Raw genomic sequence first — 25,155 nt, forward strand, 5'->3', positions numbered from 1 at the left:
AGACACCCACCTTGTGATGATTCCGGTCGCCACATTTCCCCCCTCCCCATTTCTATCCATGATGGGCATTAAATGGGAAAAAGACTAGCAAACAATGATTACAATTTTTTGGACCCCTCTGGAATAAATAAACACACACTAAAGAACAAACCCAAGAAAAGAAATAAAATAAAGTTCAAGCCGTAATTTTATAAAGAAAAAACAATCACTGTTTGGTTATTGCCGCTGTCAGTAAGCGTGCTCTGACAAGCGGGTGTTTTGGCAATTAGTGTCATTTACTAGACCAGTAGTGTGCGTGGGGTTCAACCAACCGGGTTGGTCTAGTGGTGAACTCGTCTTCCCAAATCAGCTGATTTGGAAGTCGAGAGTTCCAGCGTCAAGTCCTAGTAAAGGCAGTTACTTTTATACGGATTTGAATACTAGATCGTGGATACCGGTGTTCTTTGGTTGGTTGGGTATCAATTAACGACACATCTCATGAATGGTCGAACTGAGACTGTACAAGACTACACTTCATTTACACTCATACATATTCATCCTCTGAAGTAACATCTGAACGGTGATTCCCGGAGGCTTAACAGGAGAAAGTAAGTGTGTGTGGTGTAGACAGAGAAGGTTGGTTTAGCGCCGTTCCCTTCACGGGTCAACAGAAAATTGTCATAATTCATACTTATAATTAATTAGTTTTCTTTTTTCATTAATATGTTTTCTCTTTAATGTTTAATAGCGTATTGTTATTTTAAAATTAAACATAACAGTGATTCACGCACCCAGTGATTTTATACCGTACCTATACAGTCCACTTACACCTTTACGTTATGACCGTTCAATGACTACATTGATGGAGATTGAAATACAAGTGTAAAAAGAATGTATAAAGAATGTAATACAAGGCTGAAAAGAATGTGAGTACAGTGCAAATTGCAGAAATGCGCATTCTTACAAGTGTAAAAAGTTGCATTTGGTAAGATAAATTTTGAAATAATAACATCAGAACAACGTTGAATTATAATAGAACCATTAGAGAAACTTTCTCTTCAAATAAAGAGAGAAATATGATCGACATCAGTTCATTTGATGAAACGAAAAGCTTAAATATATGAAAACATGTCAATCAAATTGAGGACCTTTATAATTTTAATTATAATTAAAATTAAATTATAATTAAATTTTAAGTTTATTTAAATTCTAATTACGATTAAAATTAATGTGGAAAAAAGACAAATATATAATAAAACAATAATTAAAATCTTGAAATAGATTACCCATGAGAAATTACGCAATTGGTATTGAAATACTTCCCATTTAAACATTTGATACGACAGGGATGATACATTTGCCGGTACAACCAAAGTCCTGACCTCACGTAAAGTAAAATACCTTGGAGTGTGGCTTGACCACCGAAGGTCGTTCCAGGAGCATGTCCGAGAAGCAGTAAGCAAGGCTAGGAGAAGCTGAGAGCTTGCCCTAGCCAAGCTGATGCGGAGGGGGTGGCCCACCCACCGGAAGAAGGAGACTTCTTGCTTCGGTGGCATGGTCGATCTGCCTGTACGGGGTACCAGTTTGGGCTAGGGTTCTCAGTACTAGGCGAGCCAGGAAGCTCCTGGTGCTGGCTTTGTGGATCGCACGTGCCTATACGACGGTTATGTTTTGCGAGGTCATGTTTTGTTTATTCACACACACACACAAACACACACACACACACACACACACACACACACACACAGAGAGAGAGAGAGAGAGAGAGAGAGAGAGAGATATTTATTACGATGGCACCCCATCGCTCCCCCCTCCCCAATTTCCGAACGGCGCCCCGGGGGCGCTTGAAAATATTATCGTCTGACGGGAACCGCTAGGAGATGGGGTTGCGAGAAGGGAGGTTGAGAAAATTTTTCAGAGCGCTAGAACCAACCGTTTTCGAGATATTTGCGATTTCCTTCTGAAAATTCGGATCCTATTAAAGTACTAAATTTTTCCCAAGCCAGTATATATATATATATATATATATATATATATATATATATATATACATGAGGTTTATATTTTTACATATATAAAAAAACAATTGTAAAAATTAAAATATATTTTTAAATGAATTCAATTAAAAAAAAAAGAAATAAAAAAAAAAAAAGAAAAGAGCGTATTTAAATAAAGAGAAAACATAGTTAGGCGGTATTTAAATATTAAATCAATTTCCAGAGATATTTAATTTTTAAATGAAATAAAGTAAGAAATAAAATTAAAAAAGTAAAGAAGATATTTAAATAAAGAAGGAAACATAGTTGCGAGGTATTTAAATATTTAATCAACTTTGAGAGAGATTTAATTTTTAAATGGATTATGACGTAGAAATAGCAGGTATTTAAAAATTAAATGTCCTCACCAATCTTATATAGATGAGAAAACATTTAAACGCGGTTATTTAAAATTTAAAGAGCTCTTTAATACGATTAAACAAAAAATCTACTTTCAAATAATTTTAATTTTTATATGTATTTTTAATAGGGACGATTACGTATGTGTATACAGAGTGTTTCTAAAGTACTGGGCTGGCAATACTTTTTCGGATTGACACACACACACACACACACACACACACACACACACACACACACACATACAGAGAGAGAGAGAGAGAGAGAGAGAGATTATACAACAAAGCTTGTGCTTTGTTGTATAATTCTAGGCGTGTACTAAATAGTAGAATTATTAAGTTATAAGGGAAGGATGAATGAACATAATGAAGAAACTTGAACTATTGTCTCCTTATCTTCATCAATACTCCTGTTAAATTTAATTAATTATGATCCTAAAACCACCCTCTTTATCTGTCCCTCACAAGTCTTTATTAAAATCATCTTGTAATGTCACGTCACATCCTCTTCTCAGATCAGCTTCTAATAACAACTCAGCTATTTCAATTAAGAAAATTATGGAATCGTCCTGGTACGGCTAGTTCCAAGGCTACTGCTTATCAACAATTATTTGCAAAACGATAAAGCAGTTACATTGTATTCTTCATAAGGTAAGTTTAAACTACAGGTGATATTGAACCGATTAATTAACAAATACAGCAAAATACAATTCAATACATACATTCAATTTTGGTACACTAACATTAGCGACTATTGTAACTGAGATCCTGAATTTTATTCTTAAATGTTAAATAGTAAATAATTCTTTCATCCTTTGATTATTATTTATTAATATAAAATCATAACTTGCTATGTATCCTTACATCCCATAGAAAACTTGAAACATTATCTATATTCTGTTGTTAAATAGCCAGCCGTATTGCCTTTTAGCCTCGGTTAGCTGATTTGAGTTATTAAAGTGTAGCAGCGTCGCAATTGGTAGGGTGGTATCCGCACTACTGAGAAGTGTGGGTAATCACAAAGGCGAGATATGTATACAGTCCTACCAGGAGCGAACTGATTTCAATGTGATGCCCTGCAATGGAGTTGTACTGGGGGAAGAGGTCTTCTTTGACTCCCTGGCAGACTAGACCAGGGTAGATTAAATGTCCTGCGGGACTCTGGGATGGAACTCAGTGGGAGAAAGAGGTCTGTCCTCGACTTCCTGGTAGACCAGACTGGAGTCCAGTAGAGTTATATTTAATTTCAAATCAATGATTTTGATCGTTAAGGGAACTACGTCTAAATTCTGTTGTTGCGAACAACATATTTTCTGTGATATCTTTCAGTGCTGTATTGACTAGTTCAATTTATTAAGCTGAGACATTTATATTCAGGTATAACTAGCATGTAAGTATACCCTAGACTAGGCGCGAGTTCGTGCTTCCGTGAACTTGGATATCTGGTTCCAAGGGGAATGATTAGGACAGAAGAGAGAATATGTCCAGAAGAAGCATGCAGTGAAGATAAACGCTGAGTTGAAATTCATTGGTGTAAATGTCTACCGAGGTATTTACATCAGTGACATCCCAACTGAGGCCTGGCTGATTACTGTGAGATGTAATAAGAGCGTTAAAAACAACCTCGGGGATGTAGCGACTGGAATCAACACAAGGTGGGTGTCTTCCTCTACGGGGATTGGGATGTCACACTAGGGTCACGTATGGCATTTGCATTGGTGGCACCCTGACTTAGGCAAAATGGAATACATCTTGAGGCCTTTGAAGATGACCTCCGGTAAAGCCCCTCAAGATTAGGTACAGAAGGGGTGGTGTAGCGTTTACATATGTCAAATGAAGGGGTATCTTTCCCTTCGGGATCAGGATGTCACACTAGGGTAATGTGTTTTAAAGTGTTCACAATGCATCACCCTACATATGGAAATGTCATTCACGGCATTTACATCAGTGGAATCCTGACGGAGGCCAAGCTGTTAACTGAGAGATGTTATTCAGTCTGTGGGTTCAGATGATGACCTCTGGTAAAGCCCATCAGGGCTAGGTATGGAAGATGTGGTGTGGCAATTGGAATCGTCACATGGCAGAATCTTCCCTTTTCGGGTCAGGATGTAACACTTGGTACATATGTTACGTCCAATCACTAAAACATTTTAGGCAATTTGATATGAAATATTAGCAGAGTTGCATAACTTTCCTGGTAAACCAGGTAAAAATTTGACTAATAAAGCTTCATCCTAAACAAAATATATTTGGAAGGAAAATTATATGGGACATTAAAATATTAAGTGTGCAAGTTAATGACTATTTAAAAAAATATGAAAAAAAAAATTTTTACTCCGGTAAAATTTTGGGATTCAAGACTCATGGTGATTATATCTCCCCACTCCTTTAACCGACTGTAACATAAATTAAATACATCAATGACCCGTACTCAAAATGAACCATAGAAAGTTTGATAAAAATTTTTTAATCCAGTCTGAAGATTCCTGGCATAATGATAACTGACAAAAAAAAAATTGGCACATTATTCTGCTCCACACAAATGAAATCACCAGAATACATAATGGAAATGAAACATTAAAGTAATGAAATCATTTAATTGGTACAAGTATGAGAATTTGTATCCCTGAAACAACAAAAAAGGGATATATACTTGCACCTCTTTCTACGGGTATGAATAAGAACAAACACCATCAGAAAGTACCTTAACTATATTTACTCATTAAATTAAAAAAAAAAAATAGAGTTCTGAAACACAGGACCAATGAAATCTTTACCTCTGTCCCGTTTACTAATTGTAACCAAAATTAAATTATCATTAATTCCCCATACATAAAAATCTTTGTGCCAAATTTCATTCAATCAGCCCATCCAGTCTGGATATCTAGTAAAAAAACATGCCAGATTATGTACTTGTACATATACATCCTCCCATAATTTTTCAATTCTAAAATTGTATTTTTTAGTCAATCAAGAGGTAGATCATGAAAGGTCAAAACCAACAAAAATTCCCACATGCAAAATCTGACTTCATTAGCATTATTTTTCTGATGCAGAATACAGTATAGTGATAGAGTAATTTTGCAGCTGTAAAATAACAGCTGCAAAATTAAAAATATGTAATAATAATAAATTGATTAACGAACATCTATCTGAATTACTACACTTCATTAATTATATTTTTGAACATCTGATTAATGAACATTTGGAATTTAAAAATGATGTATCACATAGACAGATATTGGCAAATAAAACAAACTGTTAAATTTTGCAAAATAAATATTATCTAAGTTCATTACTTTAATAATTTTATAACTCAGCCTATGATTGCTAAATAGTATGTCAATTTTTAATTTATAACACATTAATTTATCTTGAAATTTACATCAATTTTAAACTTAAAAAACAAACATAAAATTTACATATAAAACAATACAATAACTTTAAAATATTTAAATTTTTGTTGACAGAAAAATTACAAGTTATTTTTCCCCACTAAAAAAAGTCTTACCTTTATTAATTTATTGACAAATTTATATGACAAATGCCAAGCATTTGTCATTATTTTCTAAATACAAGTTATTCAAGGAACCTTCTTCTCAGTTGTGAACAAGTTTTAATTATTATTATGTAGCAGATGAAGAATAGAATACTAAAAAGTTTTCAAAATTAGAAAACACTTCAGAAAATTGAAAGAAAATAATTTTCTAGAAAGCGGAACTAACAAGATAATAACTCAATGAATGCCTATACAAAAAAGGAAGAATTCAGCAAGTATTTAGAAAGTATATTATCAGAATTTTTTAAAAGTGATAATAAGAAAAAGCTAGTTTAATAGAAAAAGCTGGTAAGATGAAATTAGGCTAGGGAAAACATCCTGTGAAGCATTATGTTACAAATGTATTTCTCTATGGATGTTAAGGAAAAGGGGGAAAAATTGGAGACCATTAAAGGTATGGGCATGAAGGACATTCCGTGCCCCCACACTCGTGTAAAAGTCTTCAGAAGATTGAATGGGCAGATAAAAAGAAAAATGAAGAAGTAATGAGGATTCTTTTTTTTTGTCTTCAGTCATTTGACTGGTTTGATGCAGCTCTCCAAGATTCCCTATCTAGTGCTAGTCGTTTCATTTCAGTATACCCTCTACATCCTACATCCCTAAAAATTTGTTTTACATATTCCAAACGTGGCCTGCCTACACAATGTTTTCCTTCTACCTGTCCTTCCAATATTAAAGCGACTATTCCAGGATGCCTTAGTATGTGGCCTATAAGTCTGTCTCTTCTTTTAACTATATTTTTCCAAATACTTCTTTCTTCATCTATTTGTCGCAATACCTCTTCATTTGTCACTTTATCCACCCATCTGATTTTTAACATTCTCCTATAGCACCGCATCTCAAAAGCTTCTAATATTTTCTTCTCAGATATTCCGATCGTCCAAGTTTCACTTCCATATAAAGCGACACTCCAAACATACACTTTCAAAAATCTTTTCCTGACATTTAAATTAATTTTTGATGTAAACAAATTATATTTCTTACTGAAGGCTCGTTTAGCTTGTGCTATTCATTTTATATCGCTCCTGCTTCGTAATGAGGATAGAGAATGAAATTAAAGAAATGATTAAAATAATTCAGAATAGGCTAAATTGGCTCGGACATATCGTTAAAAAGAAAAGGATTTATTAAAACAGTGCTTCAAGGATCAGTAGAATAATAATGCAACAAAATGATGCTGGGAAAAATTAAAGTGATTTAAAGGAAAAGAAAGGATATCAAGAACTCAAAGATAGATTAGAAACAGAAGATTATGAAAGAAGACTGTTATAGTGCAAGGGAATGCCTCAGAACATACTACGATGATTGTAATTATTAAACATCAAACAAACAATTTAGGATTATGAATTCAAGAAATACAGCATATTCAGGATTTTCTTCTTTTTTTTTAATCGGTATCATATTACAACTTAATTGGATATACAGGAAAATACCCTCTGTAAAAGGAAATCTTTTAATTTTATTTTTGGAAAAATATAGTTAAAAGAAGAGACAGACTTATAGGCCACATACTAAGGCATCCTGGAATAGTCGCTTTAATATTGGAAGGACAGGTAGAAGGAAAAAATTGTGTAGGCAGGCCACGTTTGGAATATGTAAAACAAATTGTTGGGGATGTAGGATGTAGAGGGTATACTGAAATGAAACGACTAGCACTAGATAGGGAATCTTGGAGAGCTGCATCAAACCAGTCAAATGACTGAAGACAAAAAAAAAAAATGAGAAAACATTTTAAATGATTCAATAATCGATTAAGAATGGCAAGCAAAACATAGAAAGCCCCTTTCTTGTAAGCCAAAAATAAAACAAAAATACTTCAACAATTTTTAAATATAAACACGTGTTAAGTTAGAATTTAACCACCGTTAGGCATGCTTCAGAGGATGAATTGAATGATTTGTAGCGTGTGTGAAAATGCTATGCCTGACCAGGATTCGAACCCGGGACCTCAAGATGAAAGACCGAGACGCTACCACTCGCGCCACGGAGGCCGGTTCATTGACCTCCTTGCATCAAAACGTCAGGTATTTCGCATTTCGCAGTACTCACCTGTCGGAGTTAATTTTCAACTGGTCTTCCCCGGTTTTTTCCGGAGAAGGCCTACAGCGAGGGCAATAAGCTGAGTGATTAAATCAATGATGTAAATGTCAACCGAGGTATACCAAACGAGGCCTTGGTTTATTACTATGAGATGTAAAACGTCAGAGGACGATAGACAACTCCGTTAAAGCCCAACAGGGGAAGGAAAGGGGGAGGGGATGGTGTGGCGACCGGAACGTCACTAGGCGGGTGTCTTCCCCGGATTATTTATACTCCTACTATCTGCCGAACCAGACCAAACTCGAAGCGTGAGAATGATCGACCGAGCCCTTTCGTTCCCATGCATTCCAAACCTTAGTCCGGTAACGCTTCTCACGGAATGACTTGCGTTTACTGTGTGTCAGTGGGCACTAATACAAAAGACAATTGTTAAACGTTATTATATATTATTATATTTTCGACTATTTTCTTCTTAAAGGGGCAGGAATCCGTTACTCAGTCCGCTACATTGGTCTTGTTACAGTACATTAAGTTTATCGGGTACTATAATTCAAAACTTACAAGTAAGATAAAATAACCCAGCAATTGCGACTCCTCCGGAAAAGGGGACGCATTGCTCCCTCCTTATAGCTAGTGCCCCGTTGTGGCGTATTCCTGCTAGCCTATTAAGCGTTAGCACCGAAAGGACTTCAGTGGACGGTCTGAAGAGGAATTACGTCGGGAGGACAGGCTTTATAAGCCTAGCCTTCCGCGGTCGGCCCATGAAATGGGTTCGATAACGCTGGTTCAACAACGGATTGGAATGCAATTAAATCCGTCTTAAATTCACTAAAATAATAATACACAAAACTTGAAAAAATTAGACCCGAGATATAAAATAACCCTTTTAAAAACAAAGTCCGATTAGAATCATCCAGCAGCAAGGGACTCTGTCCAGGTTCTGCGATAAAGTAGGGAGTAATAAACTCCCGCCAACTTTGCATTCCATTCCATTCCAAAGCGCAGGTTTCCGTGAAGTTTAGTTTGAACGTGACCGTTTCGTCGTTAAAGTATTGCTGTACTTATTTAATACAGAGGAATATACTGATATGGTATTCCTTTTGGATATGTGTAATTTTAATGCTACAGCTAGTGCAGTAGAATATGAAATACTTTTCCGAATCACATCATTCCAGATCCCAAAACAATTAGCGTGAATTTTCTTCAGTAAACAGGTTCACTACCTACTATTCGTAACAGCTGCGAACGATCTGTCCAACACGAAATTGTAATTAATGAAATTACTATCGATGGAGTGGAGCTGTACGTACACGACGTCTTTCTAAGCGGATCCGAGTTTCAAATTCGATGGTTTGGAGGTCACTTAAACAAAAAAAAAAAGTTTTATCGTTATCATAAACAACCGGTTCAACATTTACACCCAGGAGACGGTCCGCTTCGCTTGGACTTCTGCAACTGGTGGAATACAAATCGACAACACTACAACAACCTTTTTTTTACCGATGAGGTAAATTTCATTCGAGATGGCGTCAAAAACTTACGTAATGAGCACAGATGGGCAGAAATAAATCCTCATGAAACGATGGAAGGCAATTTTCAATACCGATTAAGGGTCAATGTATGGTGCAGCCTTCTTCACAATCAGCTATTTTAACCGTTCATTTTACCAGGCCGCTTAAATGCTGAAGTTTACTTGCACTTTATTCAAGAATGCCGCATCTCCTTCAAGATGTTACTCTAGCGCTGAGACGTAAAGTATTATTCCAGCACGATGGTGCGCCTTCCAGTTTCTTTTGTGCCGTTTCCATTCACTTAAATCATTATTTTCCTGATAAATATATCGATCGTGAAGGTCAACAATCTTGGGCATCATAACCGCCTGATCTAAAACCTTTAGATTTTTTCGTCTGGGAATGGATGAAAAATATTGTATACAAAAGAAAAATACATTTTCGAGAAAAATTGATTATTTGCATTATGGATGCGGCTGAGCAACTTAAGAACAACCCTTAAGAGTTTAAAAGAGCAACAAAAGCAGTAGAGACTTGTGCCGAGAAATGTATTGAAAATGGGGGGCTTTTTTTAATACTTATTATAAATTGGTACGTACTTTGGTCTAGTTTACTGTTTGTAAATAAAATTCATTTTTTTCTAACTTTTCTTTGTTTTATTCAATTTTTTTTTACACCATTGAGTTCAGAATTAAATTCTCTACATGTTTTTTCTAAAAGTTTATGTATTTATCACCTATTTAACAGTTATTGTACGTCAAACATAAAAAAACCAGGGTTTTTTACCCCAATTTATTGGTTTTCACACAATATTTCTCAAAAACTACTAAGGATACGATTCTGGGACCTATTTTATTCGATATTTCAGGTGAAAAACCATAAGAAATCACTAATTTTGTTCTTTAATTAACTCCTAAAAATTTTACAACGACAATGAGATATTTATTTATCGCGTTATGCTCTTTAGGCAAAAAATTCAACTTGTACAAACTTGTTTATAATATAATCACGTATCATAGAATTTTCTTATCATTCCAAACACTTATTTTTAACTTATTTTATAATATTATGAGGTTTTTATTCGTCAATAAGCCGTAACGATCTCGGAATTGTTCAGTAATCAGTCAAGAGTGTAAAAGATTCTTGTTTGCCGAACATTTTGATATATATTTCTGAAACTTTCTTTTTTCTTGAAGCAATTTCACAGTTTTACATTCTTAATTGTAATTATTATTTTATTATTACTCTGTATTTTATTTAATTAAACATTTAAGAAAACTTCAAAATGGATTTAAAAAAAAAATATTTTTTTAATTGATGATATTGCCGCTTTAAAGTTTGAAGCTTATGCCCGGAATACGGAAATGGAATTTTGTAGGGTAAGAAAAATGTTATGCCTGACCGAGATTCAAACCCAGGACCTCCGGATGGAAGACCGAGACGATACCACTCCGCCAAGGACATCGACATTCTTTATCAAAAGTTTTTTGCATTTTTTTCATAAATATAATCTAGATGTTATTGTAGTAAGACTAAATTTTTTACTATTTTATTATTATAATTTTAAACTTATGTATTTCTTCGTATATTTTAATTTATTTCAACCTGTCATTGCTTCCTTTTTCCTGTTTAGCCTTCGGGAATTACCGTCAGATATTACTTCAGACGATGAATGAGTGTAAGTGAAGTAGTCTTGTAAAGTCTCAGGTCGACCATTCCTGAGATGTGTGGTTAAATGAAACTCAACCACCAAACTACACCGGTACCCACGATCTATATTTCAAATCCGTGTAAAAATAAACGACTTTACTAGGATTTGAACGCTGCAACTCTCGACTTCTAAATCAGCTGATTTGGGATGACGCGTTCACCACTACGCCAACCCGATAGGTTGACATGTCATTGCTTTACTAAGATCTATTTTAACGTAGATGAGGAAGAATAACTCATCCCAAGGTGATCTACTAATATCTAATACACAGAGTGAGTCAAAATTATGTTATCTCTCAAATAGTAGAAATGTACCAAGTTCAAATCCTAGTAAAGTCAGTTATTTTTACACGGATTTGAATACTAGATCGTGGATACCGGTGTTCTTTGGTGGTTGGGTTTCAATTAACCACACATCTCAGGAATGGTCGAACTGAGAATGTACAAGACTACACTTCATTTACACTCATACATATCATCCTCATTCATCCTGTGAAGAATTATCTAAAAACGGTAGTTACCGGAGACTAAACAGGAAAAGAAAGAATGAAAGAAAGGTAATACCTTTACTAGGAATTGAACCTTAGAAATCTCGACTTCGAAATCAGCTGGACGAGTTAACCATTACACCAGGCCGGTGGGCTAGGAATGGTTGACCTGAGTCAATACAAGACTACATTACATTCATATATATGATCCTTTGAAGTAATCACCTTACAGTGCTTTCGGAAGCTAAACAGAAAAAGAGAAGTCAACCGTTCCTGAGATGTGTGGTTAATTGAAACCCAACCACCAATAAACACCGGTATCCACGATCTAGTATTTAAATCCATATAATAGCAACTGCCTTTACAAGAACTCGAAATCTTAGAATTCTCAACTTTGAAAATCAACTGATTTTACGATGACGAGTTTAACTACCAAACTAACCAGACAGATTAATTACACTTTTTTCATTATTCCAAAAAAAATATATATATATATTGATCAAATCATCACTTTTTTCTAAGCCGATCAATAAATTTAATCAGTTTTCTGAATGCAGGGCAGAGTTCAACAAATATCAAACAGGTGTTTTTTTTTTTAAATTACATTTAAGAAAAGATTTTTAATTAAAATCAATCTTGCATTTGCTTGGTTAACAGGAAAACATTCAGAAATTCAATTAATATGTTTATTTATGTCTAGTTTATGTAAAAATTCAAGAATTATATTAAAAAAAATCTATTCTATTTGTTGATGAGACTCATGTTCATTCGAATATGTAAACAAAAATTAAATTTGACCTTCAACACAATATGAAACCCCCCCATCATCAAATTGTATTGATCCGTTTGACGGTTTATGCGTACTGTAATAATATAAATAGGTAGATGTTGAAAGGACTTAAAATTATAAGCAATTTGTTCTAATGTTATAATAAGAGTAATGGTAAAAAAAAAAATAATAATAATAATAATAATAATAATAATAATAATAATGACATGTAATTTTACAAGGCGTGCTGGAATTTCTTCAAGGTCATTTACTTTCGTAATAATCATTATCATTACGCTAAATTATATTATGTTAATGGTTTTCATTTTTTAATTCGATAATGTATGAAAAAAGAATGAGAAACTCAATTCTTCCTTCATAGATAAGTTGATAATTATCATTCATAAAATAAAAATTAATAGATTCTGGCTTAAGACGGTAAATTGTAATTAAAACCTAATGTTTATACAACGTTTTAAATAATTCAGAGAAAAATATTTTAATAAATATGTAAAATTAGTAGTTTATTTCGTAGTTTTTTTTGTCTTCAGTCATTTGACTGGTTTGATGCAGCGCTCAAAGATTCCCTATCTAGTGCTAGTCGTTTCATTTCAGTATACCCTCTACATCCTATCAAATTCGTTTTAACGTTGCTACGATTTTTGGAAAAGGGCTTAAAAGGCATTTAAGTAAAGTTTTTTGATATCACTAATCGTTGGCTCAGGGGGTGGAAAAAATGGGATTTTGAAGACAAAAAAAAATCATATCTCCCTTAATAGGCACAATATCACATCGGTTTAAAGTGGTCGTTAGTCCTCTAAACATTATATAAAACATTTGTCTGAAGCAATTTTTGATGACCAAAAAAAAAAACCAGAAAAAAACAAAATATCGCTATAAGTTTCCTGTTAAGTAAAATACAGAATTCAATTAAAGTTCTTACTATTCTTTGGATAAGGGCCAAAACTGATTTCAGTAAAGTTTTTTGATGTAACCAACCATTGCGCCACGGGGTGGAAAAAATGGGGGTTTGAAGAAAAAAACCATACTACTTTAATAGGCACAGTATCGAATCGTTTTTAAGTGGTCTTCAGTCTTCTATACATTACCTAAAACTTTTGACTGAAACAATTTTTGATATATCAACCCTTAAGGCAAGGGATGATCAAAATGTTGCTGGAATTGATAGATGGGGCTCGTCGTATGCTAAACATCTGAAAATTTTTTTCACATGCAACCATCGTCGTATTGAGTGAATTTGAAGCTTTTCTTAATTTTAAGGTTGACTTTTTTTATCCCCTCCTTAGCACCGGTGAAATCTTTTTTACAACTTTTTTAAAAAATTTAATTATATTGATTTATTAATAATTATTAATCTCTGATTGTAAAAAAAGGTTTACAATAAGCAATAATTCAATAAGAAAAATAAGAAAAAAGTGAAAAAAATCAGAAGTTATTAGTGAAATAACATTTATTATGTACTACTCATTTTTTAAAAAAAGGAAATGAAGTCGGATTCGAACCTTCGCCTTGTAAGAGCCAAATATTTCATTAATTAAAATATTATTCGGTTATAACTCTGGAACGGATGAAAATAAGTACCACTTATGATATACAGTTGAAAAGTTCTAATAGAGCTTATTACTGCATTTAAGAAAACCTCCAAAATCCAATTGTTTTGGATGTTGGGCTTTTTTGGACACTTCTGGTGATGTCGATTGAATCAAAAGGGTAGGTGCACAATTAGATGTTACAACAGTCGTAAATCCAAAATATCAACATTCTATCATCCTTCTCTTTTTAAAATATCAACCTTCTCTTTTTTTAAGTTATGCGAGATACCTACGCCCATACGTACGTACAAACGTCACTCCGAAAATAGTCAAAATGGATTCAGGGATGATCAAATGGAAATTTCCGTCGAAAACCGAAATTTTTTGCGATCACAATACTTCCTTTAATTCGTACAAGTATGTAAAAATCGTTATTTTATAAATAACAGTTAATTATTTTTATTGGTAAATGTTTCTGGTTATTGAATTCACTGGTGTAACAATACGATTTCGCATATCTTGAAGAGTAGCAGGCTTAATTGGCAAATCCATCGGGTTGATCTAGTGTTTAATCCGTCATCGCAAATCAGCTGATTTGCGATGAAGTCGAGATTTCTAAGGTTGAAATCCTAGCAATTTTAGAGATTTGAATACTAGATACTGGATACCAGTGCTCTTTGGTGGGTGGGATACAATTAACCACACATCTCAGGAATGGTTGACCTGAGACTATAAGAGATTACACTTCATTTATATTCATACATATCATCTTCATTCATCCTCTGAAGTAATATCTTACGGTAGTTCCGGAGGCTAAACAGAAAAAATGATAATAATTCATATACATATTTGTTGTGGTTTATATTCTGATGCCTACATATTATAAAATAGAATTATAAACGAGTGTTGCGGTCCAAAGTAATAAAAAATATTATTAAAATTTACTATTTAAAAATTAAAGAGAAAAATGTCATTTAATAGAACGAAATTCTATTAAAAATGTCTATCTTATAAAACAAAATTTATTTTTAAAAATTAGGAATAATACACGTGTAATTACACGCTTATAATAAATTATAATATGATAAAAAAAGTTTAAATTTAATATTATATTATAATAAAAATTAAAAAAAATAATAATATATGTATAAATAAAAATATGAAATAATAATAAAATATGAATAAGATAGAGCAACTTACTTTTTAAAATCGACGCATTACTTTATATTTAAATAACTAGAAAATAATGCCGTGATATTTAATAATTAAAGGTCCGATTTTTAATCTAATATAAACGAAGTCGTGGATTTAAATGGACTATTTAAAATCAGCAAAAGATCTTTAATAATTAAAATTAAAATATTGTTTTTATTTTTACGTTAAATATCTATTTTACTTTTTATTTAAATGACTTGAGATAATGAAGTGGTATTTAATAATTAAATGTCCGATGTTTATTCCTAATATAAGCAAGGTCGTGGTTTTAAATGGACTTTTATTCAAAATCAGTAAAAGATCTTTAATAATAAAAAATAACTTATTCTTTTATTTTTATGTAAAATATCTATTTTCCAAACCGAATAAATTATCCAATTTTAAGGGATTGTAAATGGTAAACCCCCCCCCCCACAAAATTACAAAATAGTTTATTTCATTATATTTTTGACAATCTAATGTTTTAGGTAGATTTCATAAGAAAGCTACCTATTGTAATGAGTACCATGATTCGATTTCCGGAAAATTTCGACATATCTTCGCATTTCATATTCACCAGACCCCAAAACCACCGTCGTCTCAAAAGTTTATATATATATATATATATTTCACTTTCTTGTGGACACGATAACTGCAATAATTCTGCGCCAATCCCTTTAAAACTGTTCCTTTAAAATAACTCGTCCGAAAATCTCAGTCGAGTTCGTTAAGGCCAAACTCGGACCACGGGAACGGAGGGGGGGACTTTTTCGAAAAAAAACAAAATATCGCTATAACTTTCTTATTAGGTAAAATATCGAATTCGTTTAAAGTTCCTACTATTCTTTGGATAAGGGCCTAAAACTTATTTCAGTAAATCTTTTTGATATCACCGACCACCGGCCCAGGGGGTGGACGAAATGGGGTTTTGAAACAAAAAAAAAAATCATAGATCCGTTAATAGGCACAGTATCGAATCGGTTTAATATAGTCGTTAGTCTTCCAAATATTACCTAAAAGGTTTGTCTGAAACAATTTTTGTTATGACCAACCCTTACAGCAAGGGATGATCAAAATATTGCTGGAATTGTAAGAAAATGGGGCTTGTACGCTAAACATGTGAAACTTTTTTCACATGCAACCATTGTAGTATTGAATAAATTTAATGTGTTTCTTAATTTTAACGTGGAATCACCTGCTTAGCACCGGTGAAATCTACCTACGCCTTCCGAAAGGGATTTTTAAATAAAAGGCTACGTACATTCTCGTGCAAAATATATTTGTTGATTAAAAAAGCGAGAATGCTTTTTAATATACAAAAATTGTTTATCAAATCATTGTTTGTAGCTTATAAATAAGAATAATGTAGATCCATTAACTAGTAAAAAAAAAAATATTCGTGTAAATAAAAATGCGAGTCGTTATTTTTCGTAAGTGTGGCAACTTTTATTTTTGTCTTCAGTCATTTGACTGGTTTGATGCAGCTCTCCAAGATTCCCTATCTAGTGCTAGTCGTTTCATTTCAGTATACCACCGACATCCCTAATAATTTGTTTTACATATTCCAAACGTGGCCTGCCTACACAAGTTTTTCCTTCTACCTGTCCTTCCAATATTAAAGCGACTATTCCAGGATGCCTTAGTATGTGGCCTATAAGTCTGTCTCTTCGTTTAGCTATATTTTTCCAAATTCTTCTTTCTTCATCTATTTGCCGCAACACCTCTTCATTTGTCACTTTATCCACCCATCTGATTTTTAACATTCTCCTATAGCAACGCATTCTAATCTTTTCTTTTCAGGTACTCCGATCGTCCAAGTTTCACTTCCATATAAAGCTACACCCTTTCAAACATAAACATAACATAACATATACTTTCAAAAATCTTTTCCTGACGTTTAAATTAATTTTTGATGTAAACAAATTATATTTCTGACTGAAGGGCTCGTTTAGCTTGTGTTATTCGGAATTTTATATCGCTCCTGCTTTGTCCATCTTTAGTAATTCTACTTCCCAAATAACAAAATTCTTCTACCTCCATAATCTTTTCTCCTCCTATTTTCACATTCATTGGTCCATCTTTGTTATTTCTACTACATTTCATTACTTTCGTTTTGTTCTTGTTTATTCTCATGCGGTACTTCTTGCGTAGGACTTCATCTATGCCGTTCATTGCTTCTTCTAAATCCTTTTTACTCTCGGCTAGAATTACTACATCATCAGCAAATCGTATCATCTTTATATTTTCACCTTGTACTGTCACTCCGAATCTAAATTGTTCTCTAACATCATTAACTGCTAGTTCTATGTAAAGATTAAAAAGTAACGGGTATAGGGAACATCCTTCCCGGACTCCCTTTTGTTACTACGGCCTCTTTCTTATGTTCCTTCAATATATACTGTCTCTTGTATTTAAGAAACAAATTACACAGCACGTATTTCATAATCGGCTGCACTGTTTATAGTCATACGTATTTTAATCACGCACAGGAAACTGTAAATAAAGGCTAACAATTAGTTAATAGCGTCTTTCAGACGCCAATAAGTGATTTTTCATTGTTAAGCCGATAAATGTAGTTACTCAGTGCCCATGCGGGAAAAGTCGACAGCCGCGCAACAGCGGACATGTATCAAAATGGTACTTGCTTAAAAAATATACCTCGTATATAGATTATTATTATTACGATCGATCTGAATAAAATATTTATTACTTATTATTAATGTAACCCAACATTTCCAGTGAATGATAATAAACTCACTTTTAATAGGTGCTTAATTCCGCTTTATTTTTAGTATTATACAAATAAAAAATCAAAAGGAATAAGCTACACACTTTGACTACTCATTTCTGTACTTATTTTTATAATTTCTTTCTTAATTATATTATATTTTTATAATAACTTTGTTAAAAATCTGATGTGGACACCATATAACTTCCTTGTACGCCTATTAAATTACATATACACATTTAAAAAAATGAAAAGTATAACATTTTTATTTTATTTATTTTATAAAGTAATAAAGTAACATTTTATTACATTAATAACTTCTGATATTTTTTCATATCATATTATTTATTGTTATTATTGAATAAATTATTTATCGTAAATTTTTTTTGCAATCAGAGGTTAATAATTATTAATAAATCAATATATTTAAATTAAAAAAAAAAAAAGAAGAGATGAAGTCTGATTCGAATTGACGTGCTTTCCCCTTGTAAGATCTAAATATTTCATTAGTTAAAATTTTATTTGGCTGTTACTCTGGAACCGATGAAAATAAGTACCACTTATATATATATATCGTTGAAAAGCTCTCAATGAGGATTTATTACTACAGTTAAAATTAAGTCCAAAATCTAAACGTTTTGGATTTTGGGCTTTTTTGGACACTTCTGGTGATGTAGATTGAATCAAAAGGGTAGGTGCACAATTAGATGTTATAACAGTCGTAAATCCAAAATATCAAAATTCTACACCTACTCTTTTTTTAGTTATGCGAGATACCTACGCACATACGTACTTACAAACGTCACACCGAAAAAATGGATTCAGGGATGATCAAATGGAAATATGCGTTAAATTCTGAAAACCGAGATTTTTTGCAAATATAATACTTCCTTTACTTGGTTCAAATATGTAAAAAAAAAAAAATTATAAATAACAGCTAATTATTTTTATTGGTAACTGTTTCTGGTTATTGAATTCATTTGTGATACAATTCGATTTCGCAGATCTTGAAGAGTAGCAGGCTTAATTGGCAAATTCATCGGGTTGATCTAGTGTTTAACTCGTCATCGCAAATCAGCTGATTCCGAAGCCGAGATTTCTAAGGTTCAAATCCTTGCAATTTTAGAAATTTGAATACTAGATAGTGGTGGATACCAGTGTTCTTTGGTGGGTGGGATTCAATTAACCATACATCTCAGGAATGGTCGACCTGAGACTATAAGTGATTACACTTCATTTATATTCATACATATCATCTTCATTAATCCTCTGAAGTAATACCTTACATTTTATTTCATTAATAACTTCTGATATTATTTCATATCATTTTTTTTTATTGTTATTATTCAATTATTATTTATCGTAAAACTTTTTTTACAATCACAGGTTAATAATTATTAATAAATCAATATATTTAAATAAAAATAAAAAAAAAGATGAAGTCTGATTCGAATGCCTTCCCCTTGTAAGATCTAAATATTTCATTAGTTAACACTTTATTTGGCTATTATTCTGGAACTAATGAAAATAAGTACTACTTATATATATCGCTGAAAAGCTCTCAAATATAATTTGTTTAGATCAAAAATTATTTTAAACGTCAGGAAAAGATTTTAGAAAGTATATGTTTGGAGTGTCGCTTTATATGGATGTGAAACTTGGACAATCGGAGTATCTGAGAAGAGAAGATTAGAAGCTTTTCAAATGCGGTGCTATAGGAGAATGTTAAAAATCAGATGGGTGGATAAAGCGACAAATGAAGAGGTATTGCGACAAATAGATGAAGAAAGAAGCATTTGGTAAAATATAGTTAAAAGAAGAGACAGACTTATGGCCCACATACTAAGGCATCCTGGAATAGTCGCTTTAATATTGGAAGGACAGGTAGAAGGGAAAAATTGTGTAGGTAGGCCACGTTTGGAATATGTAAAACAAATTGTTAGGGATGTAGGATGTAGACGGTATACTGAAATGAAACGACTAGCACTAGATAGGGAATCTTGGAGAGCTGCATCAAATCAGTCAAATGACTGAAGACAAAAAAAAAGAAAAGCTCTCAATGACGGCTTATTACTTCAGTTAAAAGAAAGTGCAAAATGTAAACGCTTTGGATTTTGGGCTTTTTTTGTTATTTTCGGTCAAGTTGATTGCAATCAAAAGGAGAGGTGCACAACTAGATGTGCAAACAGTCTTAAATCCAAAATTTCAACATTCTACAGTTAATCCTTTTTGAGTTATGAATGGCCTAAAGAGTGGGGTGCTCCAAGCACCCCACTCTTTAGGCCATTCATCATGCATAAGAAAAAATTAGCAAAAAAATCAGATTCTTAATTTGAAACTATGACTTTCACATAATCTTACATATCACCAGCAACAAAGCTTGCTGTCAAATCCATTCTGAGATACCGTCCTAAACGTTTTTTTTTTTTTTTTTTTTAACCTTTCAGTGCGTTTAATTTTAACCCACCGGGTTGGTCTAGTGGTTAACGCGTCTTCCCAAATCAGCTGATTTGGAAGTCGAGAGTTACAGCGTTCAAGTCCTAGTAAAGTCAGATATTTTTACATGGATTTGAATACTACATCGTGGATAACCGGTGTTCTTTGGTGGTTGGGTTTTCAATTAACCACACATCTCAGGAAGGGTCGAACTTGAGAATGTACAAGACTACACACTTCATTTACACTCATACATATCATCCTCATTCATCCTCTGAAGAATTATCTAAACGGTAGTTACCGGAGGCTAAACAGGAAAAAAAAAGAAAAAGAAAGTGCGTTTAATTTAAGAGCGGGGTATTAAAAAAAATTTTTTTACAATTTTCTTCTTTTTACTGCATTTAATTAATAATAGTTTTTAAAATGTTTTTTTATACATTTTTTATTGAACATTAGTAGTATGTAAAAGTTTTTACTGATTCAATCAATGCTCTAGAGAAATTAATTAAAAAATGTTGTTCTACCTGTTAGTGTTCGATTTTTATAAAAAAAAATTTGATATAACATTTTTAATTCAACTTCAAATTTATTTTCTTTAATATAATAAAAATTATAACAAACAATATTTTGTTTAAATCTTTGGATATAACACTAGTTATATAAATTTAACAAAATTAATATGAATGATTTTAATGGCAATTAAATGCAATATAAAATATATAATATTTTACAGACATAATTTGACAGTTTGATAACAGAAAAAAAAGATATATTAAAATCAAGTGTTGTAGCAACAACGATTATACAAGGTGCGGATGATTTTTATTGATATTTAAAGTAGTGGGGAAGGTAAGAGACTGACATTGAATTTTGCTGAAGGTCTTTCCCTCTCTCTTGTATTAATATTTCAACTAATCTTCTATCTCACACAATATAAAATTGTATTGTCGTAGTTACATGTAATATAAAACACTATGCGGTACTGACCGGTAACAATAGTTCTATTTAAATTCTGAACGTGAATTGTATTATTTGGTATAATTACAAAAAATTATTTTAGATATCCTTTTTTTTTTATTACACTAATAAATATAAATTTTATGTATAAAAAATGCTAAAACTTTTATTATTAAATAATATTTTATTACTGTTCTTCGCAACAATATCGATAACTTCGTGTTTTAAAATACAAAACGACGGTAAAGAATTAGACTGGTGGCAAAAAACAATTATTTATCAAGTTTATCCAAGAAGTTTTAAAGACAGTAATGGAGATGGAATAGGGGATTTAAAAGGTATTTTTTTTTTCTTAATATTTACTACTTTTATAAATACTTTAATAAATATACTTAATGATTTTAAAATTTAATATTTTTTAAATTACCTAATTTTATTTATTTATTTTTTTTTACGAGACAGTAGAATTCGCTTTAGTCTTCTCTTTATTCAACACTTAAAAATGCGTTCGAAATTTAAAATACTTTCTTTTTTTGTCATCAGTCATTTGACTGGTTTGTTGCAGCTCTCCAAGATTTCCTATCTAATGCTAGTCGTTTCATTTCAGTATACCCTCTACATCCTACATCCCTAACAATTTGTTTTACATATTCCAAACGTGGCCTGCCTACACAATTTTTCCCTTCTACCTGTCCTTCCAATATTAAAGCGACTATTCCAGGATGCCTTAGTATGTGGCCTATAAGTCTGTATCTTCTTTTAACTATATTTTTCCAAACGCTTCTTTCTTCATCTATTTGTCGCAATACCTCTTCATTTGTCACTTTATCCACCCGTCTGATTTTTAACATTCTCCTATAGCACCGCATTTCAAAAGCTTCTAATCTTTTCTTCTCAGATACTCCGATCGTCCAAGTTTCACTTCCATATAAAGGGACACTCCAAACATATACTTTCAAAAATCTTTTCCTGACATTTAAATTAATTTTTGATGTTAACAAATTATATTTATGACTGAAGGCTCGTTTCGATTCTGCTATTCGGCATTTTATATCTCTCCTGCTTCGTCCATCTTTAGTAATTCTACTTCCCAAATAACAAAATTCTTCTACCTCCATAATCTTTTCTCCTCCTATTTTCACATTCATTGGTCCATCTTTGTTATTTCTACTACATTTCATTACTTTTGTTTTGTTCTTTATTTTCATGCGATAGTTCTTGCGTAGGACTTCATCTATGCCGTTCATTGTTTCTTCTAAATCCTTTTTATTCTCGGCTAGAAATACTATATCATCAGCAAATCGTAGCATCTTTATCTTTTCACCTTGTACTGTTACTCCGAATCTAAATTGTTCTTTAACATCATTAACTGCTAGTTCCATGTAAAGATTAAAAAGTAACGGAGATAGGGAACATCCTTGTCGGACTCCCTTTCTTATGTTGTTCAATTGTTACTATTGCTGTTTGGTTCCTGTACATGTTAGCGCAATTGTTCTTGTATCTCTGTATTTGAACCCCAACTTTTTTAAAATTCTGAACAAAAAAAATATATAAAAAATTATTTTTAAAAAAGTTTTTATTTAACTAATATTAATATTAAATTAATAAAAATGAAGGATACAAATTAAAAAAACCCTCTAAAAAGTAAAAAAATAAGAATTAAATTAAATTCAGAATTTTAAACAAAAAAATATAATATATTAACAAATATAAAAAGCACTGAAAAATAAAGAATAAATTATACAAATATATAATAAATAACCAATAAATAAATGTAATAATTATTAAATTTCCTTCCTTCACAATGTACACAGCACTCTGCCCGAGGTAAAATATTTCCGATGGATTTCCGTAACATCTACGGATCGTTTCGTAAAAATTCAATAGCATTTCGTATTTTAATGATTAATTCTTCTTTAATATTAACGTTTTGTCGATATATTATCGTTTTCATATGGCCCGAAATGAAGTAACCTAGATGTTTTGTACAAAGATTCATTGATTTATTCCATCCTATCCTAACTATTATAATTTTTTTTTTTTTTTTTAATATATAAAGTTCACCTAATTTTGAAAACGTACAGAATATCTTTAGTTTTTTGGGCTTAAAAAATGGTATCCGCTAAGCTTATACAATTTATTATCCTACCTTCTACATCGATTCCTTCATTTTCTTTTACGGAATTTTTAATTATATCTTCACTATATTAAGTTAGAAAGAGTTATTTCATTTTGTTGCGTGAAATAAAACTCATTTTTTTATATACAAAATGAACTTTAATCAATAATATATTTTACATTACGTCCGATGACCTTTTGCCATCTTTCTGGCAACTTCATGATTCCACGTTCATATAAGTTCAAGTCCTTAAAAGCAAAAAACTCAACTGAATGCGATTTCAAGTCATCATCGATGAAAGTTTTACCGTTCAAGGAGTTTTCAAAATTCGAAATAAATAGTAATCTGATGGTACAAGATTAGGACTTTTATATATAGTGGATGAGACATCGCTCGACCAAGCTCCAATAATTTTCCACAAATTACCAAAGATTTGTAAGCCCTTTTATCGTCTACATGGAACTCGATTCCTTTCCGTTATTGTTAGTTTTGCCTCGTTTTTCTGTGATTGCTTACTAAAGTTTCATTAGTTGTTGACAGTAAACTATCTGAATTGATCACTTGAAAACAACACAAAATACACAAAAGGTTTGTAATCCCACCGAATTTACAGCAAGATTTCTTTTTATGCGACTTTCGATGTGGCTTGTGCCGGTTCATCTCATTTAGAAATGATCGTCTTCGATAGATGTTATTAAAGACGTCCCAGTTTTCATCACCTGGTGATGATTCGTTTGAAAAAGGATCGACTTCATTGCGTTTGAAAAGCATATCGAAAATATCGATTCGTTTTGTTAAAAAAATCTCTTTCAGTTTATACGGAACGAACCCACCGGGTTAGTCTAGGGTGAACGCGTCTTCCCAAATCAGCTGATTTGGAAGTCCGACAGTATCAGCGAAAAGGTTTTACAAATTTCCTAGAGAATAACCCAGTAAAAGCTTTATCAAACTCGCTATCTAAAAAAATCGGAATGTAATCCTAAAACTGTGCCCCCCGTTCTAAAAACAACATAAGTATAATATAACACCCACTAAAAATAAATTCCCTCAATTTAATTAGTAAGACTTGGCAGCAAGGAAGAATTGTCCAGGATAAGTATAGGTAACCCATCGGTTTGGTCTAGTGGTGAACGCCTCTTCCCAAAGCAGCTGATTTAGGAGTCGAGAGTTGCAGCGTTCAAGTCCTATTAAAGTCGGTTATTTTTACACGCATTTGAATACTAGATCGTGGATACCGGTGTTCTTTGGTGGTTGGGTTTTCAATTAACCACACACCTTAGGAATGGTAGAACTGATACTGTACAAAAATATATTTCATTACATTCATACATATCATCCTCATTCATCCTCTGAATTATTATCTGAATGGTAATTACCGGAGGCTAAATAGGAAAAAGAAAGAAAGTTCACAAGGATCAAATCCAAGGTCTTTAACGAAGATAAGACATTCGATGTGATTTTCATATTTGTTGTTCGATACATTTAACCTCACTGCAATCTTTCATACAGTTATATGACGACAGATTCAATTGTGGCTTTGATTTAATCTTCATCGAATTCAATAGGTCGATCAGAACTTCGGTTATATTTCAGCAAAAAGTTTCTTTGTAAACCTCAATAGCTTTCTTACCTTTATTGTAATAAAAAGTAAAATATATAGAAAATGTTCGTTTTTTTAGTATATTTTTTGGCCATAAACTAATAGATGGAAACAAAG

The 25,155-nt window shown here is 32.3% G+C and overlaps 1 protein-coding gene and 1 long non-coding RNA gene across 3 annotated transcripts in view; one reads left to right on the plus strand and one right to left on the minus strand.

Moving 5' to 3' along the window:
- Positions 1 to 25,155, minus strand: part of LOC142333411 (uncharacterized) — a 107,487-nt gene that overhangs the window by 14,297 nt on the left and 68,035 nt on the right. The window lies entirely within an intron of this gene.
- The window catches only part of LOC142333409 (maltase 2-like), a 77,387-nt gene continuing 73,550 nt past the window's right edge, over positions 21,319 to 25,155 (plus strand). For both annotated transcript variants that reach the window (XM_075380460.1, XM_075380459.1), the window contains exon 1: positions 21,319 to 21,657. In XM_075380460.1, coding sequence (XP_075236575.1) covers positions 21,474 to 21,657 — 184 coding nt within the window. In that variant the 5' untranslated portion in view covers positions 21,319 to 21,473. The remainder of the gene's footprint in view (positions 21,658 to 25,155) is intronic.

Source organism: Lycorma delicatula, chromosome 12 (assembly GCF_047948215.1).
Source record: "Lycorma delicatula isolate Av1 chromosome 12, ASM4794821v1, whole genome shotgun sequence".
In the NCBI taxonomy this organism is placed as follows: domain Eukaryota; kingdom Metazoa; phylum Arthropoda; class Insecta; order Hemiptera; family Fulgoridae; genus Lycorma; species Lycorma delicatula.